Here is a 23202-nt window from a genome sequence, read left to right on the forward strand (position 1 = left end):
CGGAAGTCCGTTCTGAGCCTGGGCAACAAAAAATTAGCTACCGGTTCTGCGCGAACTGGCTGAATCCCACCACTGTAATAGGGTGAAGTTTAGCTGTGCTGCCAGATTTTTTTTTTTTTTGTCTTACTGTTTTCATAGTTGGTACTGTATATATTTCATTGTTTCATTATTGGTAATTATTGCTTTCATCCTTGGGTTGTGAGTTGCCTACAGATTAATTTAAGAAGGGCATGTTTAAATTTAATTTTATTTAATTTAAGAAGGGGATATTAAAAGTATTGTTTATTAGACAAATTCTGCTATAAGGTGGAACTGCAGCTTGGTAATTGAACCGTGCTTGGCATGATAAATAGTCTTGATTCAAATCTTAGTATTTCCAGTTTTTGAAGGGCAGAGTATGAGAGATGATATGAGGGATTATTGCAGGAGAAAATGGACACATGCCTAATATGGCAAGACGTTAAACATGTTTGCATATAGTTCTATGTCATATTATGGATTGTTTGATGTTAGCTTTCAGGTTGTATGAATCCAACTAGCATATCTTAGTTATGGCTTAATCTTCTATGTGATCACAATTTATTGTGGTTCATTGAACAAGACTGGGTTTACAGATGCTGAACCATGTTTAAATTATGGCTTGTTGAATAAGTCACAATTGGGTGAATTATTTGTTTAGAAGGCCAGGTTAGAGCCAATTTCAAACCACATTTCATCATGCAATTGGCACCCATGTGATTTATGCATAGTATCATCTTCTTCAGAGTTGCAGTTTACATATTGTAGGTCTACTCTGATAAATAAAAGAGGTTTATTGCATGGGTTTGCATGCCAAGGAGAGCAGACTCATTTCCGCAGTTGTATGTTTATCCTGTTCTGATAATTATGAGGTTCAGAATATAAAAAGAACAAATGCTCTCAAAATATATTTTTCGTATCTTAATGTGGTGCTCAGACACAGACTGTTGAATCTTTTTTTTCGTTATAATGAATTTTCCAGACGCTTCTTTATGCAATACCATCTGGAAATATATTTTAGCCAGGCCAGAGTTTCAGAAATATTTTCTTATCTATGGCTTATAGTGCTATGAAGAACATTCCTTTTGAAACATTTTCCCTGCCCATCCCCAATCATTAATAATAATAATAATAAAGTTGGAAGGTACCTTGGAGGTCATCTAGTCCAACCCTCTGCTCAGGCAGGAAACCCTATACTATTTCAGACAAATTGTGGTCCAATCTCTTCTTAAAACCTTCCAGTGTTGGAGCATTCACAGCTTCTGGAGGCAGGTTGTTCCACTGATTAATTGTTCTGTCAGGAAATTTCTCCTTAGTTCTAGGTTGTTTCTCTCTTTGGTTAGTTTCCACCCGTGGCTTCTTGTCCTGCCTTCAGGTGCTTTGGAGAATAGCTCAACTCCCTCTTCTTTGTGGCAGCCCCTAAGATATTGGAACACAGCTATCATGTCACCCCTTGTCCTTCTCTTCATTAAACTAGACATATACCCAATCCCAGCAACTGTTTCTTATATGTAATATTATCAATTTCAGATCAGCTCTACAGTTCTAAAAAGAAATGGCAAATCGTGGAATAATAAATACAAAAAAACAGTGGCCCCCAACCTTTTCGGCAACAGGGACTGGTTCGGTGGGAAAAAAAATTTCAATGGACTAGGCATGGGTGGGCGTAGTTTTGCGTGCTACATAGATCTGTGCATGAGCAAATGAAGCTTCATTCACTTGTGCTGCCCATATTGGTTCGTGGCCCAGGGGTTGGGGACTCTTGCAATAAATAATAATTGGAGGGATTCTTGAGTGAAATAAAATGTCTTTGCTGAAGGATGTCAGTTTTGGAAAATCCAGTTCCAAACTAGGTGTTTTTGAGACTGATTACAGATAATCAAATCTGCCAATCTAATTTTCTCTATCTAAAAACTGATAGTTTGATTTCTCCCAGACTATATTTTTTCATTGAAAATGCGGTTCATTCTATGCCTATATTAAGCATTATTTTAAATATTTGTATTTTTGTACATAATATTGCCCAACATGCACTTTTCACCAGACAAAACCCTTTTAACATTACTTTCATTTGGGGTTGATATTTCTCTCTATATATTTTTTATATATTTTTTTCCAATTTGTAAATATTGTGTAATTCAGAGATGAAATATTTAAGTTTAATGCAAAATACAATAACACTATATTGAAAAGCAAAGTAAGCAAACTGCCCCCCTTCCCCTGCTCAAATGAAACAATGTCTGAATTTAATTGTAATCTGAAAATGTTCCTTGTAAACAAAGGGACTATATAGCATACGTCTGAGGATCTTCAGGCAAAAAGCATTTGTCAGCTTTTTCTTTCCTTTTCCTTTTCATAAGAGTTTACCCTAAGAAAAAGAGGAACTCAAGAAGACTTACAAATAAAAGATTATGCAGTATTGCATGCTAACTCACTGCTCACTGCCAGGAGTTTGATCCTGATCGGCTGAAGATTGACTTAGTCTTCCATCCTTCTGAGGTCGGTAAAATGAGGACCCAGATTGTTGGGGACAATATGCAGACTCTGTAAATCAGGTCTTTTCAACCAGTAGTACGGGTACCACCTGTGGTACATTGGCACCTGGCAGGTGGCACGCGACCATCCTGGAAAAGTGGTAGCGGGGGAGGGGAATGAGCTGAACCGGTGACAGCACCACACAAGCCTGAGCGAGAGATAGCTGGAGCTGCAGGGCTGTCAGGGCTCAGAGGAAGCGCCAGGATCAGTGCCGCTTTCCAGCTGATCGGCGCTTCTTCGGGACTGTGGAAGTGCCAGGAAGTAGAAGCGCCAGCTCAGTGGAAGCGCCAGGATCAATGCCAGGCTCCAGCTGGAGCTCAGCGCTGATCCTGGCACTTCTGCTGAGCCCAGAAGAAGCGTCGATCAGCTGGAATGTTGCAGCATCTCCAGGATCTTGTGATTTACATTCAGATGCTTGGCAACTGATTCGTATTTATGACGGTCACAGAGTCACAGTGTCCCAGGGTGACCAAAACCTGCTGTAACCACCCAGCAGACAGAGGGAATAAAAACCAAACACCCCCCACCCCCGCTGCCAATCCTCAACAGAAATGCTCACAACAATGAAAACCTTGGATAGGAGGAAGAGCGCCATTGTAACTTTGAGCAGTCAGTAAGCGAACTGTTGTAAGTTGAGGACTACCTGTACTTCATCACTTTTTTCCTTTTTTTTTTTTTTTTGGTCATCAAGTTTTTGACACCTTGCTAGGCGACTGGTGGTACTCAGATATTGCCATATCCTAAAAGTGGTACAATACGTGAAAAAGTTGAAAAGCCTTGCTGTAAATCACTTAGAGAGGGCTGTAAAAGCACTATGAAGCAGTATATAAGTGCTATTGCTATTGCTAAAGCAGGACCTTTATGTAATCAAAGCTCTTTGTGGAAACTAAGTTATATTTGTATCAGTGCTTCCCCTGACAAATTCTATTTAGGATAAAAATCCTGGATGCAGAAAAGACATTATAGCGTCTGCCCAAAGATATGTGTATGCAGCTTAAGAGCTTTCTTTTTCTATTTTGAATCAGAAAATAAAAATTGGGTGAGCCATTCCTAAGAAATATTCCTGAGACATCATGAAAAATAATAATTTATTTTACAGTTTACACAGGGGGAATATGTAGAGTTAAACATGTGATGTTGGAACTGTAATACTAAACAAACAAATAAATCAGATCCACACTGGGTTGTTCAATGTGGAGATAGATCAGTAAAGACTCATTCACGCTCGCAAGTCATCACTTCATGTTGCAATCAAATAATAAGTATGCTTATGTAAATCAAGCCCACCCTTTTAAGAGCAGATATGTAATAAGAAGAACTGAACCTGAGTTTTAATTTTATTTCCTAGTTACTAACAATCAAAATTCCACAGGTGAAGCTACATATTCATCGCAAGCACAATGGCTCTACTTAGAAACAAAAGCTCTGAGCATTGTTGGCTCATGTCTACCAAAACCTGACATGATTTTCTCTTAATGGCCCGCTAATTTGCCTTAACTGCATTTATTCTGAAGTCTGACTGATCTTTAGAAAAGCTTCAAGATAACTGCGTTTAGGACTATTGACTTGACTTCTACAAATAGGCTTTGTATTTTCCCCCCTCTGCCATCTCTGCCATCCCTACTGCTATTGCTGTGAATGTATTTTCATCTGCTCATTCTTCTCTTTGGTTAGTAATCGCTAGTTAAATCGCTGCTCTCACTTCCTTGACTTAGAGATTCACTGTTGGAGGCTGCACTGTCTGAATGACTGCTGCGGTTGTTATCTTCACTTGCTTCAGATTCAGTTTCATTTGAATCCTCCGCTGTATCTGCAGCACTGTCACTGCTGGACTGATTTGCTGAATCACTTTCATTGTCACTGTTGGATTGGCTGTCATTTTCATTGCTGCCTTCTTGATTGTTATCTTCCTTCTCACTGCTACTCTCAGCATCACTCTCACTGCTGCTGCTATCAGATTTGCTGTCACTCTCACTGCTGCTACTTTCACTCTCACTACTGCTACTCTCACTGTTGCTACTTTCACTCTCACTACTGCTACTGCTATCACTGTCACTCTCACTGCTGCTACTGCTATCACTTTCACTGCTGCTTTTGGATTTACTGTCGCTCTCACTGCTGCTACTGCTATCACTGTCACTCTCACTGCTGCTACTGCTATCACTGTCACTCTCACTGCTGCTTTTGGATTTACTGTCGCTCTCACTGCTGCTACTGCTATCACTCTCACTGCTGCTTTTGGATTTACTGTCGCTCTCACTGCTGCTACTGCTATCACTTTCACTGCTGCTTTTGGATTTACTGTCGCTCTCACTGCTGCTACTGCTATCACTTTCACTGCTGCTTTTGGATTTACTGTCGCTCTCACTGCTGCTACTGCTATCACTGTCACTCTCACTGCTGCTACTGCTATCACTGTCACTCTCACTGCTGCTTTTGGATTTACTGTCGCTCTCACTGCTGCTACTGCTATCACTCTCACTGCTGCTTTTGGATTTACTGTCGCTCTCACTGCTGCTACTGCTATCACTTTCACTGCTGCTTTTGGATTTACTGTCGCTCTCACTGCTGCTACTGCTATCACTTTCACTGCTGCTTTTGGATTTACTGTCGCTCTCACTGCTGCTACTGCTATCACTCTCACTGCTGCTTTTGGATTTACTGTTGCTCTCATTGCTGCTACTGCTATCACTCTCACTGCTGCTGTCAGATTCACTGTCGCTTTTACTGCTACTGTCGGATTCACTGTCGCTTTCACTGCTGCTGTCAGATTCACTGTCACTTTCACTGCTGCTGTCAGACTCATTGTTACTCTCACTGCTGCTCTCTGATTCACTGTCACTTTCACTGCTGTTTTCGCTTTCACTGCTGCTCTTGGATTCACTGTCGCTTTCACTGCTCCTGTTGGACTCATTGTCACTCTCACTGCTGCTCTTGGATTCACTGTCGCTTTCACTGCTGCTTTCACTTTCACTGCTGCTCTTGGATTCACTGTTGCTCTCATTGCTGCTCTTGGATTCACTGTCACTCTCACTGCTGCTCTTGGATTCACTCTCACTGCTGCTCTTGGATTCACTCTCACTTTCACTGCTGCTCTTGGATTCACTCTCACTGCTGCTCTTGGATTTACTCTCACTGCTGCTCTTGGATTCACTGTCGCTCTCACTGCTGTTCTTGGATTCACTCTCACTGCTGCTCTTGGATTCACTCTCACTGCTGCTCTTGGATTCACTTTCACTCTCACTGCTGCTCTTGGATTCATTGTTGCTGTCACTGCTGCTTTCAGATTTATTGTCGCTTTCATTGCTGCTCTTGGATTCACTCTCATTCTCACTGCTGGTCTCAGACTGGCTCTGGCTGCTGTCTGGTTGACTCTCACTTTCGCTGCTGATAGATGGGCCACCATTCTCACTGTCATCACTGCCTGGCTGACTGCTACTTTCATTGCTTTCCTGTTGGCTTTCACTGTCTTCACTCTCGCTGTCTGACTGCTCACTGCCAGCATTACTGCTTTGCTCCTCTTCCTCTCCTAAAGATGTGTTTTCCCCATCACTGGCCTGACTGGGGAGATCTTGCTGACTGCTGTTTTCTGAGCCTTCAGAATCTTGGCTTTGGTTGGGTTCGTCCCCTTGCATCGATTCATCACTGAAGCTGTACAAACTGTTGCTCTCACTTTCACTGGTGTCCTCATGACCACTGTTGCCTTCCCCATCATTTCTCTGTAGAGTCCAGGTGGCATCATGATGGGGAGCTGCATCGCTGGGTATATTCATACCCTTATCATGCATGTTACCATCACTTGTAGTGCTATTATTTACAACTGCAGTGTTATTCTCTGTATCCTGATGGCAAAAAGTAAAAGAAAGCATAAACTTAAGCATATGAAGAGACAGCCTTAAAAACCTTAAAGCCACATTAATCAAAGTTTTCAATGCAATCATCATCACTGAAGCAGGTAGATATGGAGCTTCAGTCTGTTGTGCCCAAATATATTTCTAGTAGGCTAAATCAATACAGCCACATCTTACAAAGCAACATGTGTCAAAATACTGTGAGATAATAATATAAATGTGATGGTAATTTTAAACAAAGGAACAGCAAAGACTGGGGGGTACAGAACAGAATAACAGAGTTGGAAGCGACCTTGGAGGTCTACTAGTCCAACCCTCTGCTCAACGGGAGACCCTATACCAAGGGTCCCCAACCCCTGGGCTGGGCCCTCTACTGGTCCTTGGCCTATTTGTAATTGGGCTGCATGAGTGGCTGGCTAGAGCATAGGCATGCATATACAGATCAACTTACATGAGTGACAGGTCGGCGGGCAATCACCCGCATGCATGCCAGCCCATTTGTGCAAGTTGAGCTGCACGCATGCCTGCCAGCCCACCACTCATAAGGGCTGTGTGCACATGCGCATGACATCCTTCCGCTCATGTGGCCCAGTTCCCCTTTCTCCTCCATCAGCTGGGCCACCAGCCACAATGAATGGGGACCACTGCTCTATACCATTTCAGACAAATGGATGTCCAATCTCTTCTTAAAAACCTCCAGTGTTGGAGCACCCACAACTTCTGAAGGCAACCTGTTTCACTGGTTAATTGTTCTCATTGTCAGGAAATTTCTCCTTAGTTCTAAGTTGGTTCTCTCCTTGATTAGTTTCCATCCATTACTTCCTGTCCTACCTTCAGGTGCTTTGGAGAATAGGTTGACCCTCTCTTCTTTAGATATTGTTTATCTTCTCTTTCCCAAGGCTTCTTCATTATATTTGGCATAGTACCCTGGCCTACCATTGTAATGTGTTATAAGACTTTCAGTTTAATCTGAGGCAACCTCAACACAAAGATCTGTTTATAAAACTGGATCAAATCAAACTCCCGAAATTTGCAGACATCTTTTCTTCCTGTCAAAGAACCAGAACGTCTTTTTAGAATCCTAGATAATGTGCTGACTGTAACTGAGTTGAAATGCAAATTAATTACCAAGTCTCCTTTGTAGTCATTAATTATTTCTTGCCTTTTCTCCAGTATACCCAGTGCTTCCTTCTCAGTGAGATAAGTTGGGCTGAGTGTTTAATCCAAAATCACCTAATTCTGAGGCTGAGAATAGACTTCAATTGGGTTTCTTGATCACTGCGAGAGGGCAGACTCCCTGCAGAATGGCCAGCATCTAGGCTGTTGTTGCCCTCCCTTTAAAACCTCTCCTTAGCCAGTACACCAACTAGTGGCTATTAAAGCTAAACCAGTGTTTCTCAACCTTGACAATTTTATGGCATGTGGACTTCAACTCCCAGAATTCCACAGCCAGCAATGCTGGCTGTGGAATTCTGGGAGTTGAAGTCCACATGCCATAAAATTGTCAAGGTTGAGAAACACTGAGCTAAACAGATAGGCAACTGGGGTAATAATGTTCGAGTTGGAATGAGAGAAAAGTTGGTTTATGTTTGTTTATGGAAATAAAGCCTGAAACAGCTTAAGACAAATAAAGAGAGATGCTGTTCTCCAGCAGTAAGACTCACAGTAGTAGTGAAGGAGAAGTATTAGAAGCTGTAGTAGAACTGGGGGAGAGTGGAGTAGTGAGCAGTAAGTACTAGCCTTTGAGTGCTTGTGCAGGTGTTGTCTAGAGACCTGTGTAGTTGTATTGTTTCTCTTGGGTTTTGGGGCCCACTGACCTGGGCATATTGTAAAGAACCCATGACAAAGTGATAGCAGAAGTGGGGTATCCATTAAAAAAATAGCAGGATATCCAACACAAGAGGGAAACCACACAAGTAGAGACAGCTTAAACTCAAGCAATTCAGTACACACACACACTATGAAAAGAAAACAAACTTGGCTTAAAAGGGAGCTGCAAAGAAGGAAGGGCCCTTTGCAGAGTACAGACTTTGCAGGAATTAACCAGCATTCTGACTGCAGAAACCAGGTCTCTTACCAGAGCCTACACCAAACACATTGACATGGAAAAAGCAGAAATGTCAGATTCTCCTTCAGAAAAAAAGTTCTTACCTTGATAGAGATAGGTATGGGGGTAGACTCAGATACTGGGACTAATATGGTTATAGAACTGATAAGGTAGCAGCAAGAGGAAAGGCTGTGGTTAATTAAAGAGGAAAAAGAGCTGCTTTGGAGGGAGAAAGAAAGGAAAGATAGGCTGGGCAGAAAGGAGTGCAATAGAGGTAAGAAGGGAAGGTTTAAGGGGCTGATGGACCTGTTTAAAGGGATACAGCCACCAGAAGAGAGGAATTCGGCTCTAAAGTTTCTGGAACACATATTGAACTGCTTGAATTTAAGCCATCTCCATTTGCGTGGTTTCCCCTTGTATTGTATATCCCACTTTTTTTTATGGATATCCCAAAGACATAAAACATTCCAGGTTGTCAGAGGAATAGGACATAGAAGCCTATTTCATAATGTTTAAAAGACTAGCTACATCTTGTAAGTCGTGTGAGAATGAATCAGTGGTCAAAGTAGCCCCATGTTTAACAAGAAAGGGTTTGACAGCTTACAGTAGTCTTCCAGCAAGAGAAGAAGTAGATTAATCTCATGTCAAAGACAGATATGTCATTTCCTACAACTATAGGCTGAGGTTTAGGAGTTATGCATACAACAAACATGGAGAGATTCATTAATAACGGGCAAGGTTGGAAGAAATAGGCAGGAAATGGACAACCATTTGTCTGAAATGATATAGAATTTCCTGCTTGAGCAGAGGGTTGGACTAGAAGACCTCTAAGATCCCTTTCAACTCTGTTATTCTGTATTGTGAAATGGTTGAGGCCAGAGCAAAGAAAAAGTGGTAATTTCCCAGAATCCCCAGCCCATCACATCCTAAAGATTATGAATATCAAGGACTTCCAATTTGAATGCAGTATTTCTGACCAGCATCAGAGGTGAGAGAAACTAATTTAACAGTTAAATGTCTTTCAAAGCATTGAGATTGTAAGCTAATTTAACCTACAAAATATAGCACATACAGGGAAACTTTCCTTTTCTTTATTTCTTCCCCAATCCCTAGTGACTGTTTACATGCCTGAAAAATCAGTCTGAGGAAAGCAATGCAAAGAATAGCAAAATTGTATATGCCATGTTGCCAACACCACTATCATCTTTAAAATTATGGTTTGATCTTTTCTAGCCACAAACAGTAAGTACATCTTTTGGATAATTAAATAAATAGCTCACCTTAGTATTGCCATTTGAGTCCAGACCATCATTTCTTTTCTTTTCAAGGCAGGTCACATGCTCAGTTTCGGGGCTTACATCACCACGACCTTGAAAACCTTCTTCAGTATTGAGAGAATCATCCACAGGGCCTGCATCACCCTCTCCTTCATTGTTTGGATTGGTTATTTTTGTACCATTAACACAAGCCTGAATGTTGTTCCTATCACTATGGGTTTCCGTCGCATTTTCTCCAAGGTTTGTTGTACTTTCTGGGGTTCCATCTCCCCAACCATCACTAGAACCTTCTTCATTGGGATCTCCACCATTACCACTTCCACCCTCATCAATGTATGCCCAGTGTATACTTTCCCCATGGACCTCACTTCCCATCAGTATATTTGCTGTGTTATCTCCAGGGCCATACATTGCATATCTATGTCCATCCAACTCAATAAAGCTTTGAACGTGATTGCCCTGGAGTCCTCTACTGTCTCTGAACTCTTCTCCAGTTTGATCATAAATTTCATCTTCTATGCCATGCTGCTTATCGTTTGGATCACTCTCAGAAAGTTCTCCTGGTATTCTATAATCAATATTCTCTTCCCCAGTTCCATAACCGGAATCACTGAAATATTCACCTTCTAAAGTAACTTCTTGTCTTTCAGTAGCGTTTTCCTCTGCAGGCATATGTTCTCTGTTTTCATTTATTCTCAGGTTATCTTCAGGTCTTCCATTTTCATTTTCACTGACATTAACAAAATCAGCAGTTCCATTAACTCTATCTGCATTTGGAGTAGATTCTTCTGTTTCGCATTCTTCATGGCCAGGGCCAATACTCCTTCCATGTACACAATTAATATTTCCACTAGTATATCCTAAATTGTTGAGTAAAACAACTGAGTCCTCTCCACCGTTGTCGTTATGAACAGCATTTGATGTATCCTATAAAGGAGTGTAATATTAAGAAGAAGAGTAAAAAAAAGGGAAATGAAAAGTGTGTCCTTTTAAAGGTCAACTTAAAGGTGGAGTTTGTGTTACATTACTATCAGTGGTGGTTGTCATAGGAGCATTAAAAACCTAAGAAGTGTCTTGGAGAATCATCCCAAAGCTGAGTTAATCAGGTTTCTGCTCTGAGTAGGAACATAGCAACACATGAGCCTCCCAGCACCTTTGCAAAATTTGTAGATGATATAAAAAGATTAAAACTGGAACATAAACTAACTAGCTGTTATTGTCAGGTTGCTAACCTATAAGCCATACCTCAATTCTGGTATAAGGAGGTAAGTAGAAAATTAACTACACCATCAAAAAACCCAGAGCCTTACATGATGTCATTAAGGTAATCAGGTCATGTCTACTTACTGACCTGAACAATTAATTGCCTTTTGTCTTTGCTTGTTTTGGTCAGATTGAGCAAAACTCTAACAAATGCATGATGGCATTATTAAATTGGGTGTGGACAATTCCCCACTTACGGGTTGACATTGAGATCTGGCTGTCCCATGGATGTTTAGTTTTCCAGTGAGAAAGTAGCCATCTTACTCAGAGCACGGAGCCATGGTTTCATATTACCAGTAGTGCATGGAAACAATAAGGAAATAGAAGTTGTTTTGATCATTTTTTACAAATTAGTACCTTGCTTTTTAATATTATCTGTATGCCTCAATAATAACCAAACACAAGAGAACATAACTGACTTGATTTAAAAAGAAGAATTTTAAAAGGCAGATTTCCTAAATAAAAATGATTTGCAAAGAAGAATGGTTATCAGTTTCCATGAAAAGGGAGATTCTGAAATTGAAACCTGTGGCAACAAGGGCCCCATCTCAGCTAAACAAGTTTATTTAAGTCATAAGAGGCAGCCTGGGCTGGTTTTTATTCCCTCTAGATCAGTGTTTCTCAACCTTGACAATTTTAAGGCATGTGGATTTCAACTCCCAGAATTCCACAGCCAGCATTGCTGGCTGTGGAATTCTGGGAGTTGAAGTCCACATGCCTTAAAATTGTCAAGGTTGAGAAACACTGCTCTAGATGACAAAAAGAAAGCCATAAACAGGACACAAGTTTGAGATATAGAATATTGGGGAGCAGAGACTGAAATAACAAATATAAGCAACAACAACAGTTGTTATAATTAAGAGCCCAGTTTATTAATCATGCTGATTCTCTCTGCCACATTCTTTACTTTTCAATATAATCAGTACATTGCTTTTAAAGAAAAATATCTTTAATAATATCTTTTTAATGCTTTTTAAAACTCTTGTAAAGTTCACTCCCTGTTGATCAAAACAATAGGATTTCCCATCTTCCAACTGATGGGGCTCTCTTGCTTGATCTGAAGGATGACAATGGCAGATGAGCAGAGTGCTGTTGTTAGGTTTAAGCCAAAATACTGACACCTGTGTTAGAAACTAAAACAGGAGTTTAATTTGGCACAGACAGGAAAACCACTGTTCCTTAAATATTAGTTTGTCAGGAAGTACCAAGTTAAACCTGGACAGAATATCAGAATTCAAAGGCGTGCAAGATCAAAATGACACAGTTGGTATAAAGATAGCATCACCTGTTCCTTCTATTTCTGTCACTAAGAAAAATGCCAGAAAAGTAGTTGCATTATTTGTTGACCTTTCCCCACCCACCAATTCGCTTCTCTTAAACTAGAGATGTATCCCAGCTAGGAAGCCTTTGGCTCTGAAAAGGCACAACACAGTAATCAATTTCTACTGTGAATGGAGAAAATAGTATTATGGTATACTGGTACTAGCCCCTCAAGATTGGAACCCATTGGTGATCCCTGAAGATCTAGCCATGTCTACCTTTGCCACCAAACTGCATGAGTTCTGATGACAATTATTAAATATACAGGGAGAGAGAATATTTGTGCCTTAAGCATTTAATTAACGTAAAGCCATTTAAAATTCAAATGGAAATAACTATAATAATAACTATAATCAAATACAATGTTTGTCCTTGTCCCACTCATTTTCTGGACTTGTCCTGTTTCCATTTGGACATTTCACCCTTGGCATACCACTCAAAGCCCAAGGGCTTTTGAACAAATAATCTGACCTTATCCTGTAGCAAACTTTTGGTTTTTTTGACATAAATACTACGGTGAATATTAGGAGCAGGATTTATTGTCCCTCTTCTGTCTTACATATCACAATAATTCCTATTTTGCCTTCAAGAAATGTTTGGTATTTGTTCTTATTCCTATGCCAGTCATCTCAGGATAAACACCTTGCAATTTTGTTGAATTAGGCAAATGAATTACTGCATAAATTATCCAGGATAGAACCAAGATAATTTCTTTCTCAAGATGAAGTAGTTAGATGATACCTGAGACTGAAAAAAATTCAAAATGCTTTTCTGTTAAAGTGACTATCCTTTCATTATGGTGCTACAAATTCAGAGAATGTTATCTCAGCCTTTGTAATAGATTTGTGAGAACTATAGAAGATATTTCTGGAACAGAACTCCCAGTTTAATAAATGGAGTACTGTACAGAACTGTCTTATTTATTAAGTTGTTTTTTTCCTTATCTGCAGTGTAATGTAGGATGGCTAAATTTTCTTCTTTTTAATCTGCTGAATTCCTTGATAAATTATATTCTGGAGAAAGGCATGAAAACAAATATATTGGAGTTCTTAACAATAAGAAAAGCAGTATAGAAATAATATCCTAAACCAATAAACTATACATATATTTTAAAGGAAAACTGATATGCCATTGTGTGAGATGTGTTTGAATATTGTATTCTTGTATAATTTGTTGTATAATTAAGTCATATACACATGCTAAAATTTTATAGGAATTTACTCACCGTATTATCCCCAATGCTCATAACATTCCTTTGTTCATATTGAAGGAGCTTGTAAATCAGAAAAAAAAATTGAAAGAGCAATTAAAGTTTACTGAAAATAATAATCAATGCAGAATATCCAGAATATTTTTGCTTGGTTTGTAAATGACATTGCAGGAGTTTATGCAATACGACATAATAATCTGGTAAAGAATGTAGAGGTGGGGCTTAAACAAAAGCAGTTGTGATCACATCATAAAAATAATCTATTTAATTTGTACTTGCTCCAAGAAAAGTTATTTGATTTGTCACTTGAATGAATTCTTTTTGCACTTTGTCATCGGTTCTTTGAATATTTATTTCTGCCTCTTTCTGATATAATAATGATTAACAGATTACTAACTTTCAAAATGGAGTACTCCCCCAATAATGAATAGTAAAGTAAATAAATAGCACACTACTGAATAATAAATTACCAAATAATTAATTCCTCCTGAGCAGGAGTTATGTTCTCTTTGACCAGATGTGGAATGATAAAATAATTGTGTAACAATTGAGTATGGAGCATTTTCATCAAGAGATTGATGTGATCCATAAGAGCAGAATGAAAATTCTGAGCCACATTGTAGTTTACACGTACAGAGTTGTGCATGTGTAACTTTGGCAAGTTGCTGAATTAATTGTCAAGCAACATTCTGGAACCTCCTAAGAATATTACCTACCTCTAGGCACAGCAATGGATTGGGGTGGTTGTCAGGTTTTATACAAAAATATCCAATTTGCATCTTGAGCAAAATACAAATTAGCACAACTTCTTTGAATTGGGCAGTATCAACATTCATTGCAAATAAATAAATGAACAAACTGGTGTTCTAAATCTGCAGTTTTCAGAATTTCACTGTGCTGTTTGCAAATTGAATAAATACACACAAAAGTGAAACATCCACAGAAAAGTCACTTGAAAAATGGAAGCACGCTAGGAAAAGTACTGTAGTTTTAAAAGTGATTTTTCAAAGAATTGCACTAAAATATGCAAACATCCTATGGACTTCTTTTTTTACTGAATTCTGTGAGTGATGTGGAATTAAACCAAAATGGGAATACCTATATCTTGACAGTCAGTTCTATGTAAGAACGAATGCAGGAACTGGGCATGTCTAGTTTAATGAACCGAAGGACTAGGGGTGACATGATAGCAATGTTCCAATATCTAAGGGGTTGCCATAAAGAAGGGTTCAATCTATTCTCCAAAATACCTGAAGGCAAACAAGCAGCAATGGGTGGAAACCAGTGGTGGGGTTCAAATATGTGAACAACTGGTTATCTGTGTGGATGCTACTTCCAGAAATCCATTCTGGGCCTAGGCAACAAAAAATTAGCTACCAGTTCTGCCGAAGTGGTGCGAACTGTCCGAATCCCACCACTGATGGAAACTAATCAAGGAGAGAAGCAACCTAGAACTAAGGAGAACTTTCCTGACAGTGAGAACAATTAATCAATGGAATGGCTTGACTTCAGAAATTTGGCTATTCCATCACTGGGGGGTTTTAAGTATAGATTGTACAACCATTTGTCTGAAATGTATAGGGTCTCCTACTTGATCATGGGATTGGACTAGAAGACCTCCAAAATCCCTTCCAACTCTATTATTCTTTTGTGTTTTAATAATCTTTACTTTCTTGTGGAAGAATATTCATTTCCTTCTGTAAATTATGCCATTCCTAATGAACAGATCTGACATTAATTCAATGAGGCAATAAAATGACTTACCGGGAATGCCCAGGCTGTTACAACAATGCAAAGAAACACAATTGTTTTCTTCATCCTCAGTGATAGGCACAGCCTGACCTTGGAAAAAGGCTGCAAATAAAGACATCATTCAATGAACATGAAATCCAAACACATTGTAGAAGGTAAACAGTGATATATACCGTTTTCACAACATGTACTGTACTGTACTATTTAGGAGACAAAGGAAAATGGAACATTAAAGAAATGGGATATGTACATTACTACATGAATGCTTTATGGTTCTTCTCTGGATAAAGGCAGGATAGAAATGAAATAAATAAAAATAAAAATAAATAATATTCCATTCCATCCCTTCCCTTCCCTGGCAGCTGACCAGCAGTATTTGTCCATAGAACATGCTCTGAACTCAGTGATCTTTGTTGGGTCTCTCCTCACCAGTCCTTAGATTTTTTTTTAAGCAAACAAAGGAACGGTTGCGCTGGAATTGGGTATGTCTAGTTTAATGAAGAGAAGGACGAGGGGGCATATGATAGCAGTGTTCCAATATCTCAGGGGCTGCCACAAAGAAGAGGGAGTCAAGCTATTCTCCAAAGTGTCTGAAGGCAGGACAAGAAGCAATGGATGGAAACTAATCAAGAAGAGAAGCAACCTAGAACTAAGAAGAAACTTCCAGACAGTTAGAACAATTAACCAGTGGAACAACCTGCCTCCAGAAGCAGTGAACGCTCCAACACTGGAAGTTTTTAAGAAGAGACTGGACAGCCATTTGTCTGAAATGGTATAGGGTTTCCTCCCTGAGCAGGAGGTTGGACTAGATGACCTCCAAGGTCCCTTCCAACTTTGTTATTATTATTATTAATGATTGGGGATGGACAGGGAAAATGTTTCAAAAGGAATGTTCTTCATAGCACTATAAGCCATAGATACAAAATATTTCTGAAACTCTGGCCTAGCTAAAATATATTTCCAGATGGTACTGCATAAAGAAGCGTCATTTGTCTGAAATGGTATAGGGTTTCCTACCTGAGCAGGGGGTTGGACTAGATGACCTCCAAGGTCCCTTCCAACTTTATTATTATTATTATTATTATGGATCATCACACAGTCAGCCAGATGTTCAGACTGGATTTGGCATTTTGTCTACCTATCGAGTCCTTACCCAGGACCTGGGATAGGCAGATGTGGATGTTCGATGGTATTACAGGTATCGTCGCAGGATGGAAGCAGTTCCTAGTAAGGCCGCCTTTTGCAATTGACTAATAGCGAATTTGTCAATGCCAATGGTGTTCAAGTGGTGCTCCAGTTGTTTTGGGATTGCACCCAAGGAGCCTATGACTATTGGTACTACCCTTGCTTGCTTTTGCCACAGTCTTTCTATTTCTATTTGTAGGTCTTTGTATTTTGTTATCTTCTCCAGTTCTTTCTCTTCTATTCTGCTATCTCCAGGCACTGCCACGTCCACTATCCAGACTTTTTTGTCTTTCTTATCGACAATTGTTAAGTCTGGGGTGTTATGTTGCAGGTGCTTGTCTGTTTGAATTCTGAAGTCCCAGAGCAGTTTAATTTTATCATTTTCTATGACTTTCTCTATTTTATGATCCCACCAGTTTTTGCTTACAGGCAAATGATATTTTTTGCAGATCTTCCAATGCACCATTGTTGCTACTTTGTCATGCCGCTGCTTGTAATCAGTTTGTGCAATCTTCTTGCAACAGCTTACCAAGTGGTCCACTGTTTCTTCAGCTTCTTTGCATAGGCGGCACTTACTGTCTGTTGCTGTCTTCTCAATTTTGACTTTGTATGCATTTGTCCTTAAGGCTTGGTCTTGTGCAGCCAGAATTAGTCCCTCGGTCTCTTTCTTCAATTTTCCTGCTCTTAGCCATTGCCAGGTTTTATTATTATCTGCTTTCCCAGCTATTTTTTTCATGTATTGGCCATGTAGTGCTTTGTCTTCCCATGCCTCTATTCTGTTCTTCATTTGGTCTTTCTTGTAGGCCAGTTTGGTCTCTCCAGTAGTTAGTAAGCCTTCCTGATATACTAATTTCAGTGCATCTTCATCATTGTTCTTCAGATATTCTTCCAAAGCCATTTTTTCTTCTTCAACCATCTGATGTACTTGTAGCATTCCACGCCCACCTATTTGCCTTGGTAGATAAAGTCTATCAATGTCACTGCGTGGATGAAGGGCGTGATTCATTGTCATTATTTTTCTGGTCTGCCTATCCATTGCTTTTAGTTCTGCTTGAGTCCAGTCCACTATTCCAGCTGTGTACCTAATGACTGGGATTGCCCAGGTGTTGATTGCCTTTATGGTATTTCCTCCATTGAGTTTGGATTTTAAGATCTTCTTCACTCTCTTGATGTATTCACCTCTAATCTTTTTCTTGACTTCAGTGTGCTTGATGTTGTCAGCTTGAAGGATACCCAAGTATTTGTAGTACTCTTCCTCATCCAGACTCTTAATGTTATTTTCGTGGGGCATCTTGATTCCTTCAGTTTTCATTATTTTTCCTTGTTTGATAGTAAGTGTGGCACATTTGTCCAAGCCAAACTCCATTACAATATCTTGGCTATATATACGGACAGTGTTGAGCAGCGATTCTATTTCAGATGATGTTTTTCCATACAGCTTCAGATCATCCATGTAAAGGAGGTGGGATAGTCTGGCAGATGTTTTTGATGTTTGATAGCCATGTCCTGAGTTATTCAGTATTGTTGACAGAGGAAACAGTGCAATAACAAATAGTAATGGTGATAATGAATCTCCTTGAAATATTCCTCTCTTGATATTAACCTCTCCCAGCTTTTCACCATTGATCTGCAACTGTGTCTTCCATTGTGCCATCGATCTTTGCACAAATTTTCTGATGTTTCTACTGACTCCTGTTATTTCTAGGCACTTGATTATCCAATCATGTGGCAGAGAGTCAAATGCCTTTTTGTAGTCAATCCATGCCACATTCAGGTTGGTCTTCCTTCTCTTGCAGTTTTCCAAGATCATTTTGTCTATTAGGAGTTGATCTTTTGTTCCTCTGCTATTGGGGCGGTTTCCTTTCTGCTCAGGTGGAAAGAGATTGTTTTCAACTAGATGCTGTTGTACTGCATCAGCTACCACACCAGTTAGTAATTTGAATGTTGTTGGTAAGCAGGTAATTGGCCTGTAGTTACCTGGTGTTGCCCCTTTTGCTGGATTTTTCATTATTAGGTAGGTTTTCCCAGTTGTTAGCCACTTTTCAATTTCTCCTCCTTGTAGTATATTGTTGAACTGCTTGGCAATGAGTGGGTGTATAACAGTTAGATGTTTCAACCAAAACCCATGCAGTTCATCTTCACCTGGTGCTGACCAATTTTTGATTTTCTTTGCTCTTTTTTCTACCATTTTTGTTGTTATTACTAGTTCTTTCATTTCAACTTCTGTTTTATTTGCATCCACCTCTTTTAACCAAGCCGCATCCTTGTTGTATTTCTTTGGGTTATCCCATATCTGCTTCCAGAATTGCACTGTTTCTTCCTTGTCAGGTACTGACTGATTCCTTGCAGTTTCTCCATTGATGGATTGGTAGAAACGTTTCTGATTGGATTGAAATTGGAGGTTCTGCCTATAGTTTGCAATTCGAGCTTCATATCTACTGATTTTCCTGGCTATAGCTGTTATTTGTTGCTTTATTATTTCCAGTGCTTCCTTGATCTTCCTTGTTTCTAAGTGGTATTTCTTGATTAGGTATTCTTTGGTCTTCTTGTTCTTCAGCTTCTTTTCTTTCATCTGTTCTAGCTTGCTTGCATGTGATCTTAACTTGCTGATCTTATTTTCTAGTCTAACCTTCCATTTTTCTGGTGCACTGTTTGTTTGTTTTTCTTTTTTGTTGATTTTGCATCCCAGGTATTCTGTTATAACTGCAGCTGTGCTGTACATTAGTTGGTTTGTTTCTTGCAGTGAATTGGTGCTTATACTTGCTATTGCAGTATTTGCATCTTTTAATGCTTGTGCTAGCTGTTTCTTTGGAACAAGCTTCAATGCAGGCAGCCTTATTCTGTTGTTTTTGTGCTGTTCTAGATGCTCAATTATTCTTTGTTTCAATTCTTTTATTTCTTTAGTTAGAGGGTTTTGTTCTTCCTGAGGAAGAGGTGCCTGGTTTCCAAATGAGAACAGTTGTATATCTCTACTGGATTCTTTCACTGCCAACTCCCCCTGGTTTGCCTCTACATTCTGAATTACTTCTTGTAAGGCTTTGATTTCTTTGCCCTGGGTAAACCTTTGCAGTTCGTCCAATTCTGTTTCTGTAAATACTTTATTTCGTGTTATAAATCGGCGTTGATCTGCTAGTCTCTGTTCTGTTATTTCTGATTCTGGATGTTGTTCTTTCCAGAATTCGTGCATTCGTTTTAGATATCCTCGTCTTGTTGGACTTGATCTGTAGTAACAGATCATTATTTCTTTGTTTTCCATCACTGTGTATCTGCGACGGGTAAACACCTTTTCTTCCAGTAGTTCTGCAGCTGCTGGCCCTGGTTGCTCAGCCAACAGTCCTGAGTCCTGTAACCCATTTTTCACCAGATATCCAGGAACTCCAATATCTAGTGCGGACCTTGTTAACCCGGGCGACGTCCGAGCCGGTATGGCATTCTGAAATTTACGTCTCACCATATTTTTTATGGGAGAGACACTCTTTGTCTGACTCCTCTGATGAGACCTGTCCAGTATGGTTGAACCTCTGGCATAGCTCTCATCTTCCTCAGAGTACACAAGCCCCACAACCACGTCAAGGTAGTGATTTTATACTTTGCAAAGTTGGGGTGCCTATAGGTTTGCTGATAACTGCCTGTGTGGATGGGGGGGGGTTGTATGGTTGTGGCTACGTAGGAAACACATTTACAGAGGCAAGCAACGTTTGGTGAATGAGACGTACAAAGTCTATACAAGTCTATGATACAAACTGGTTGTGGCCACTTCACTCATGTAGGATTCACATTTTTTTCTTGTGGTTTCCACCATCTTCCCTCCCCCTCCTCCCATTTTAAAATGCTGATACAGTTTATCTCAGAATATTCTGGTTTAATGAACTGACTTTTATTGAGTTTGGTCTCTCTTTGGTCTCTCTCTCTATATATTTAGGCTAACAATATTTTTTTTAAAAAAAAGATAGAGAAGATAAATAATTAAAGAGAGGTAAACATAAGAGACTAAATTACAAATCCAGTGTACAAATTCCCTCTATGTAAACTCTTCAGGAGTACTGATTTAAAATAGATCTTTCTCAGTTTTATTGAGACCCAAACATTTCCCATTCCATAATCTCAGCAACCCCTTCTCAGCTAGTTCTGTCAACCTCGATTTCTGTCAACAACTGCTAAAAATATTTTTTTTAACCATAGCCACTGCTGTGGTTTAAGCTGTTGCTTATACTCGAGTCTAGCTGAACTAAGGATTTAACATGAATTACAATTAATTAATTAACACCATATTATATTAATGTGGTGCATTTTATATATTACTTCTTTAGAAACATATTGGGTATAGAAGACAGATTGCTACTATTGTTGCTGCTGCTGCTGTTTCCTAAAACACTTTTCACTGAAAAACTTTAAATATTAATATACATGTTGAAGCTCTGTAAGTCACTCTAAGAAAGCAGAAAGATCAACACCCTACCACTATCTTTGATGTGATTCCATTCTTTATAGTTGCCTGGGATGTGATTGATGGAAGAACTTCATTCTCATTGTCAGAAATTCCAAAATAAAACATTTGACACTTGTTTTATTGAAGATACACATTGCTTCAGTTCATATCATGGATATGATGCAACTGCTCTGTGCACATTAACAGTTTCTGCCTTCCCAAATAAAGTACAGGAAAACATAATCTGATGATCTGCTTCTCCCAATTTGCTAAATTAGCACACTGACCTATAAAATAATCTACCCAAGAGTACACTAACAAGCTATTATAAAGCCTATTGCTTTCCATCAAGTGTGCAGTGATATTCTCCATTTAATCTGATACATAGCTTCTTCACCTCTCTCACTGGAAGTAGTTGGATGCCACAGGATATACAGAGAATGAAAACAGGTCAGCTAGAGTGAGTATTCCTTGCTCTCTTTTTTTTCCACAATCCTTCTCCAGACAAGGCTGGTTTGAGTTATGACTGTATTTACAAAGCCTTAAATTTGCACATTGTACAATTTAATCAAGAGCTTTTCTTCAGAGTCATTCAAACCTTTTAACTACAACATCATTGTATATTCAATATGACTGTTCAGTATTTTCTCCTTAACTTTTTGACATGCATCTCATCTCATATAACAAGTTATCTAAATTATGCTGCATCTTTTACTTAAAATTGGGCTCTGGTCCATGAAAGCAAATGTCCCAATAAATCTATGAACCTCTAAGATACTGTGAATCCTTTCTGTTGTTCTAAGACAAATGAAATAGGTGAGGGTCAAACTCCATGATTCCTTACCTTGACTTCCAAGAAAGGCACTACTTTTGAGATCTGAAATCACTGCGACAGGTCTGATGGAAGGTTTCCCTGTCACCTTTGAACCTTCTGAAATTTAAATGCTTGCCTGGGTAAGATCCTAACCAATCATTGCTCTTGGGGCAATGTACGATGCAACTTTGGTGGTGAAGTACATATTAACTGCCCACGCTTCCTTAACTGGACAACAGGCTTTCCTAGCCCCCAAAATCAACCCGGTTCCAGTGTGACTAGACCGCTTTCTATCCACTTAATTAAAAAGCTCACATGAAATGAGTTTACACTCTCTTAAATATATAGAATCAGTTGGCTGCAGTAATGAGCTGTGCTAGACACGGTGACCTGGACATTTTTTTCCCTCCATTGTGGTAATTCAGATTTATAATCAACTTTCTCCAGGGAATAGGCTTTCTTAGTGTATCCCCTGGTTTGTTTAATTATTGAGGAATTAATTAACCAACAGCATGATAAAAATTGCTCAGCTGATGTGTCATAATACACATAGTACTCTCAGAGTCATAGTACTCTCCTTATGCAAAACAGATACAAGCGTGGGAGTGGATGGAAGTTAATAGATTATCCAGTAAACCTATTAATATGGGGAGACAGAAACTTCTGCACGTAAATTTAATCCGATATATATCTATGTAGTCCCAAGTCCTAATTAGTTCAGCAAGACTTACTCTTGGTTGAATAAGATTGCAGTTGAAATGTTCTAACTTACAAGAATTAGATAAAGCTTGTCCAAGGGTTATTCTTGTTTCACCATCCATCTCTGAAAACTATATCTGGAGAATGTTTGCAGCTATGGGAGTGTATATTTTTTAAAAGTAACCAAACTGCTATCCTTTCTCCATCATGGTTAGCGAAAAAGTCCTGGATAACTCACATCTAGAGTGTAAAGACCATCATTCTTCCAGTGGTTTGTCTCCAGTGGACATATTCCTCTGTGATGGTGAATGCATACCAGTGCATACTGGAGAATATGGGTATAGAACAGTGATGGCGAACCTTTTAGAGACTGAGTGCCCAAACTGCAACCCAAAACCCATTTATGCATCATTGAGTGCTGGGTGAGTGTGGCCCGTTGGGTGGGCGTGGCCCATTGGGTGGGCGTGCCTGTGGTGGTAACGGCAGACTGGGTGGGACTAAAAAGGTCAATCAATCAATTCCAACTTTGCAAGATCTTTTTTCCCTGCGAGAAGTTGAAATTGACTGAACCTTTTTTTTTTTTTGCACACGGCGGCAGAGGACTAAAACAAAAAGGTTTTATAAAACCCAGCTGAAGGCCCAGGACTGGGGCGATGGTGCATGTGCCCACAGAGAGGGCTCTGAGTGCCGGTTCTGGCATAGGTTCGCCACCACTAGTATAGAAGGTCTTTGTATAGTGCAATGTAACATGTATTATCTGGGTGACAAGCAGACAATGAGAAAGTTTATTGATCTATCTTAT

General features: G+C 39.4%; 2 protein-coding genes across 7 annotated transcripts in view; one reads left to right on the forward strand and one right to left on the reverse strand.

The window, feature by feature from the left end:
* Nucleotides 1–23202, forward strand: part of LOC120316055 (SH3 domain-containing protein C23A1.17-like) — a 70567-nt gene that overhangs the window by 1041 nt on the left and 46324 nt on the right. Inside the window, exon 1 of one of the 6 annotated variants that reach the window (XM_039361213.1) lies at nucleotides 20964–21347. The exons of the other annotated variants lie outside the window; for them this stretch is intronic. The gene's annotated coding sequence lies outside the window, so the exon portion shown is untranslated. Of the gene's footprint in view, nucleotides 1–20963; nucleotides 21348–23202 lie in introns of those variants that run through there. 6 annotated transcript variants of the gene reach the window in all.
* LOC120316053 (dentin sialophosphoprotein) lies at nucleotides 3623–22086 on the reverse strand. The gene is made up of 5 exons (XM_039361208.1): nucleotides 21732–22086; nucleotides 15286–15375; nucleotides 13537–13584; nucleotides 9732–10655; nucleotides 3623–6395 (listed from the first exon to the last, which is right to left on the reverse strand). The coding sequence occupies exons 2-5, from the start codon at nucleotides 15337–15339 to the stop codon at nucleotides 4224–4226; spliced, it is 3198 nt and encodes a 1065-aa protein (XP_039217142.1). The 5' UTR covers nucleotides 15340–15375; nucleotides 21732–22086; the 3' UTR covers nucleotides 3623–4223.

This window comes from Crotalus tigris, unplaced genomic scaffold, assembly GCF_016545835.1.
Source record: "Crotalus tigris isolate CLP2741 ecotype Arizona unplaced genomic scaffold, ASM1654583v1 scf7180000019218.882973, whole genome shotgun sequence".
Lineage (NCBI taxonomy): Eukaryota > Metazoa > Chordata > Lepidosauria > Squamata > Viperidae > Crotalus > Crotalus tigris.

Bases quoted from the DNA above. Each gene is read 5' to 3' on its own strand.
- LOC120316053 (XM_039361208.1), bottom strand. From the start codon at position 15,339: ATGAAGAAAACAATTGTGTTTCTTTGCATTGTTGTAACAGCCTGGGCA. The intron at 13,585-15,285 runs GTAAGTCATTTT...CTGATTTACAAG, and splicing joins TAACAGCCTGGGCATTCCCG to CTCCTTCAATATGAACAAAG. The intron at 6,396-9,731 runs GTGAGCTATTTA...TTTTGCCATCAG, and splicing joins ACTCAAATGGCAATACTAAG to GATACAGAGAATAACACTGC.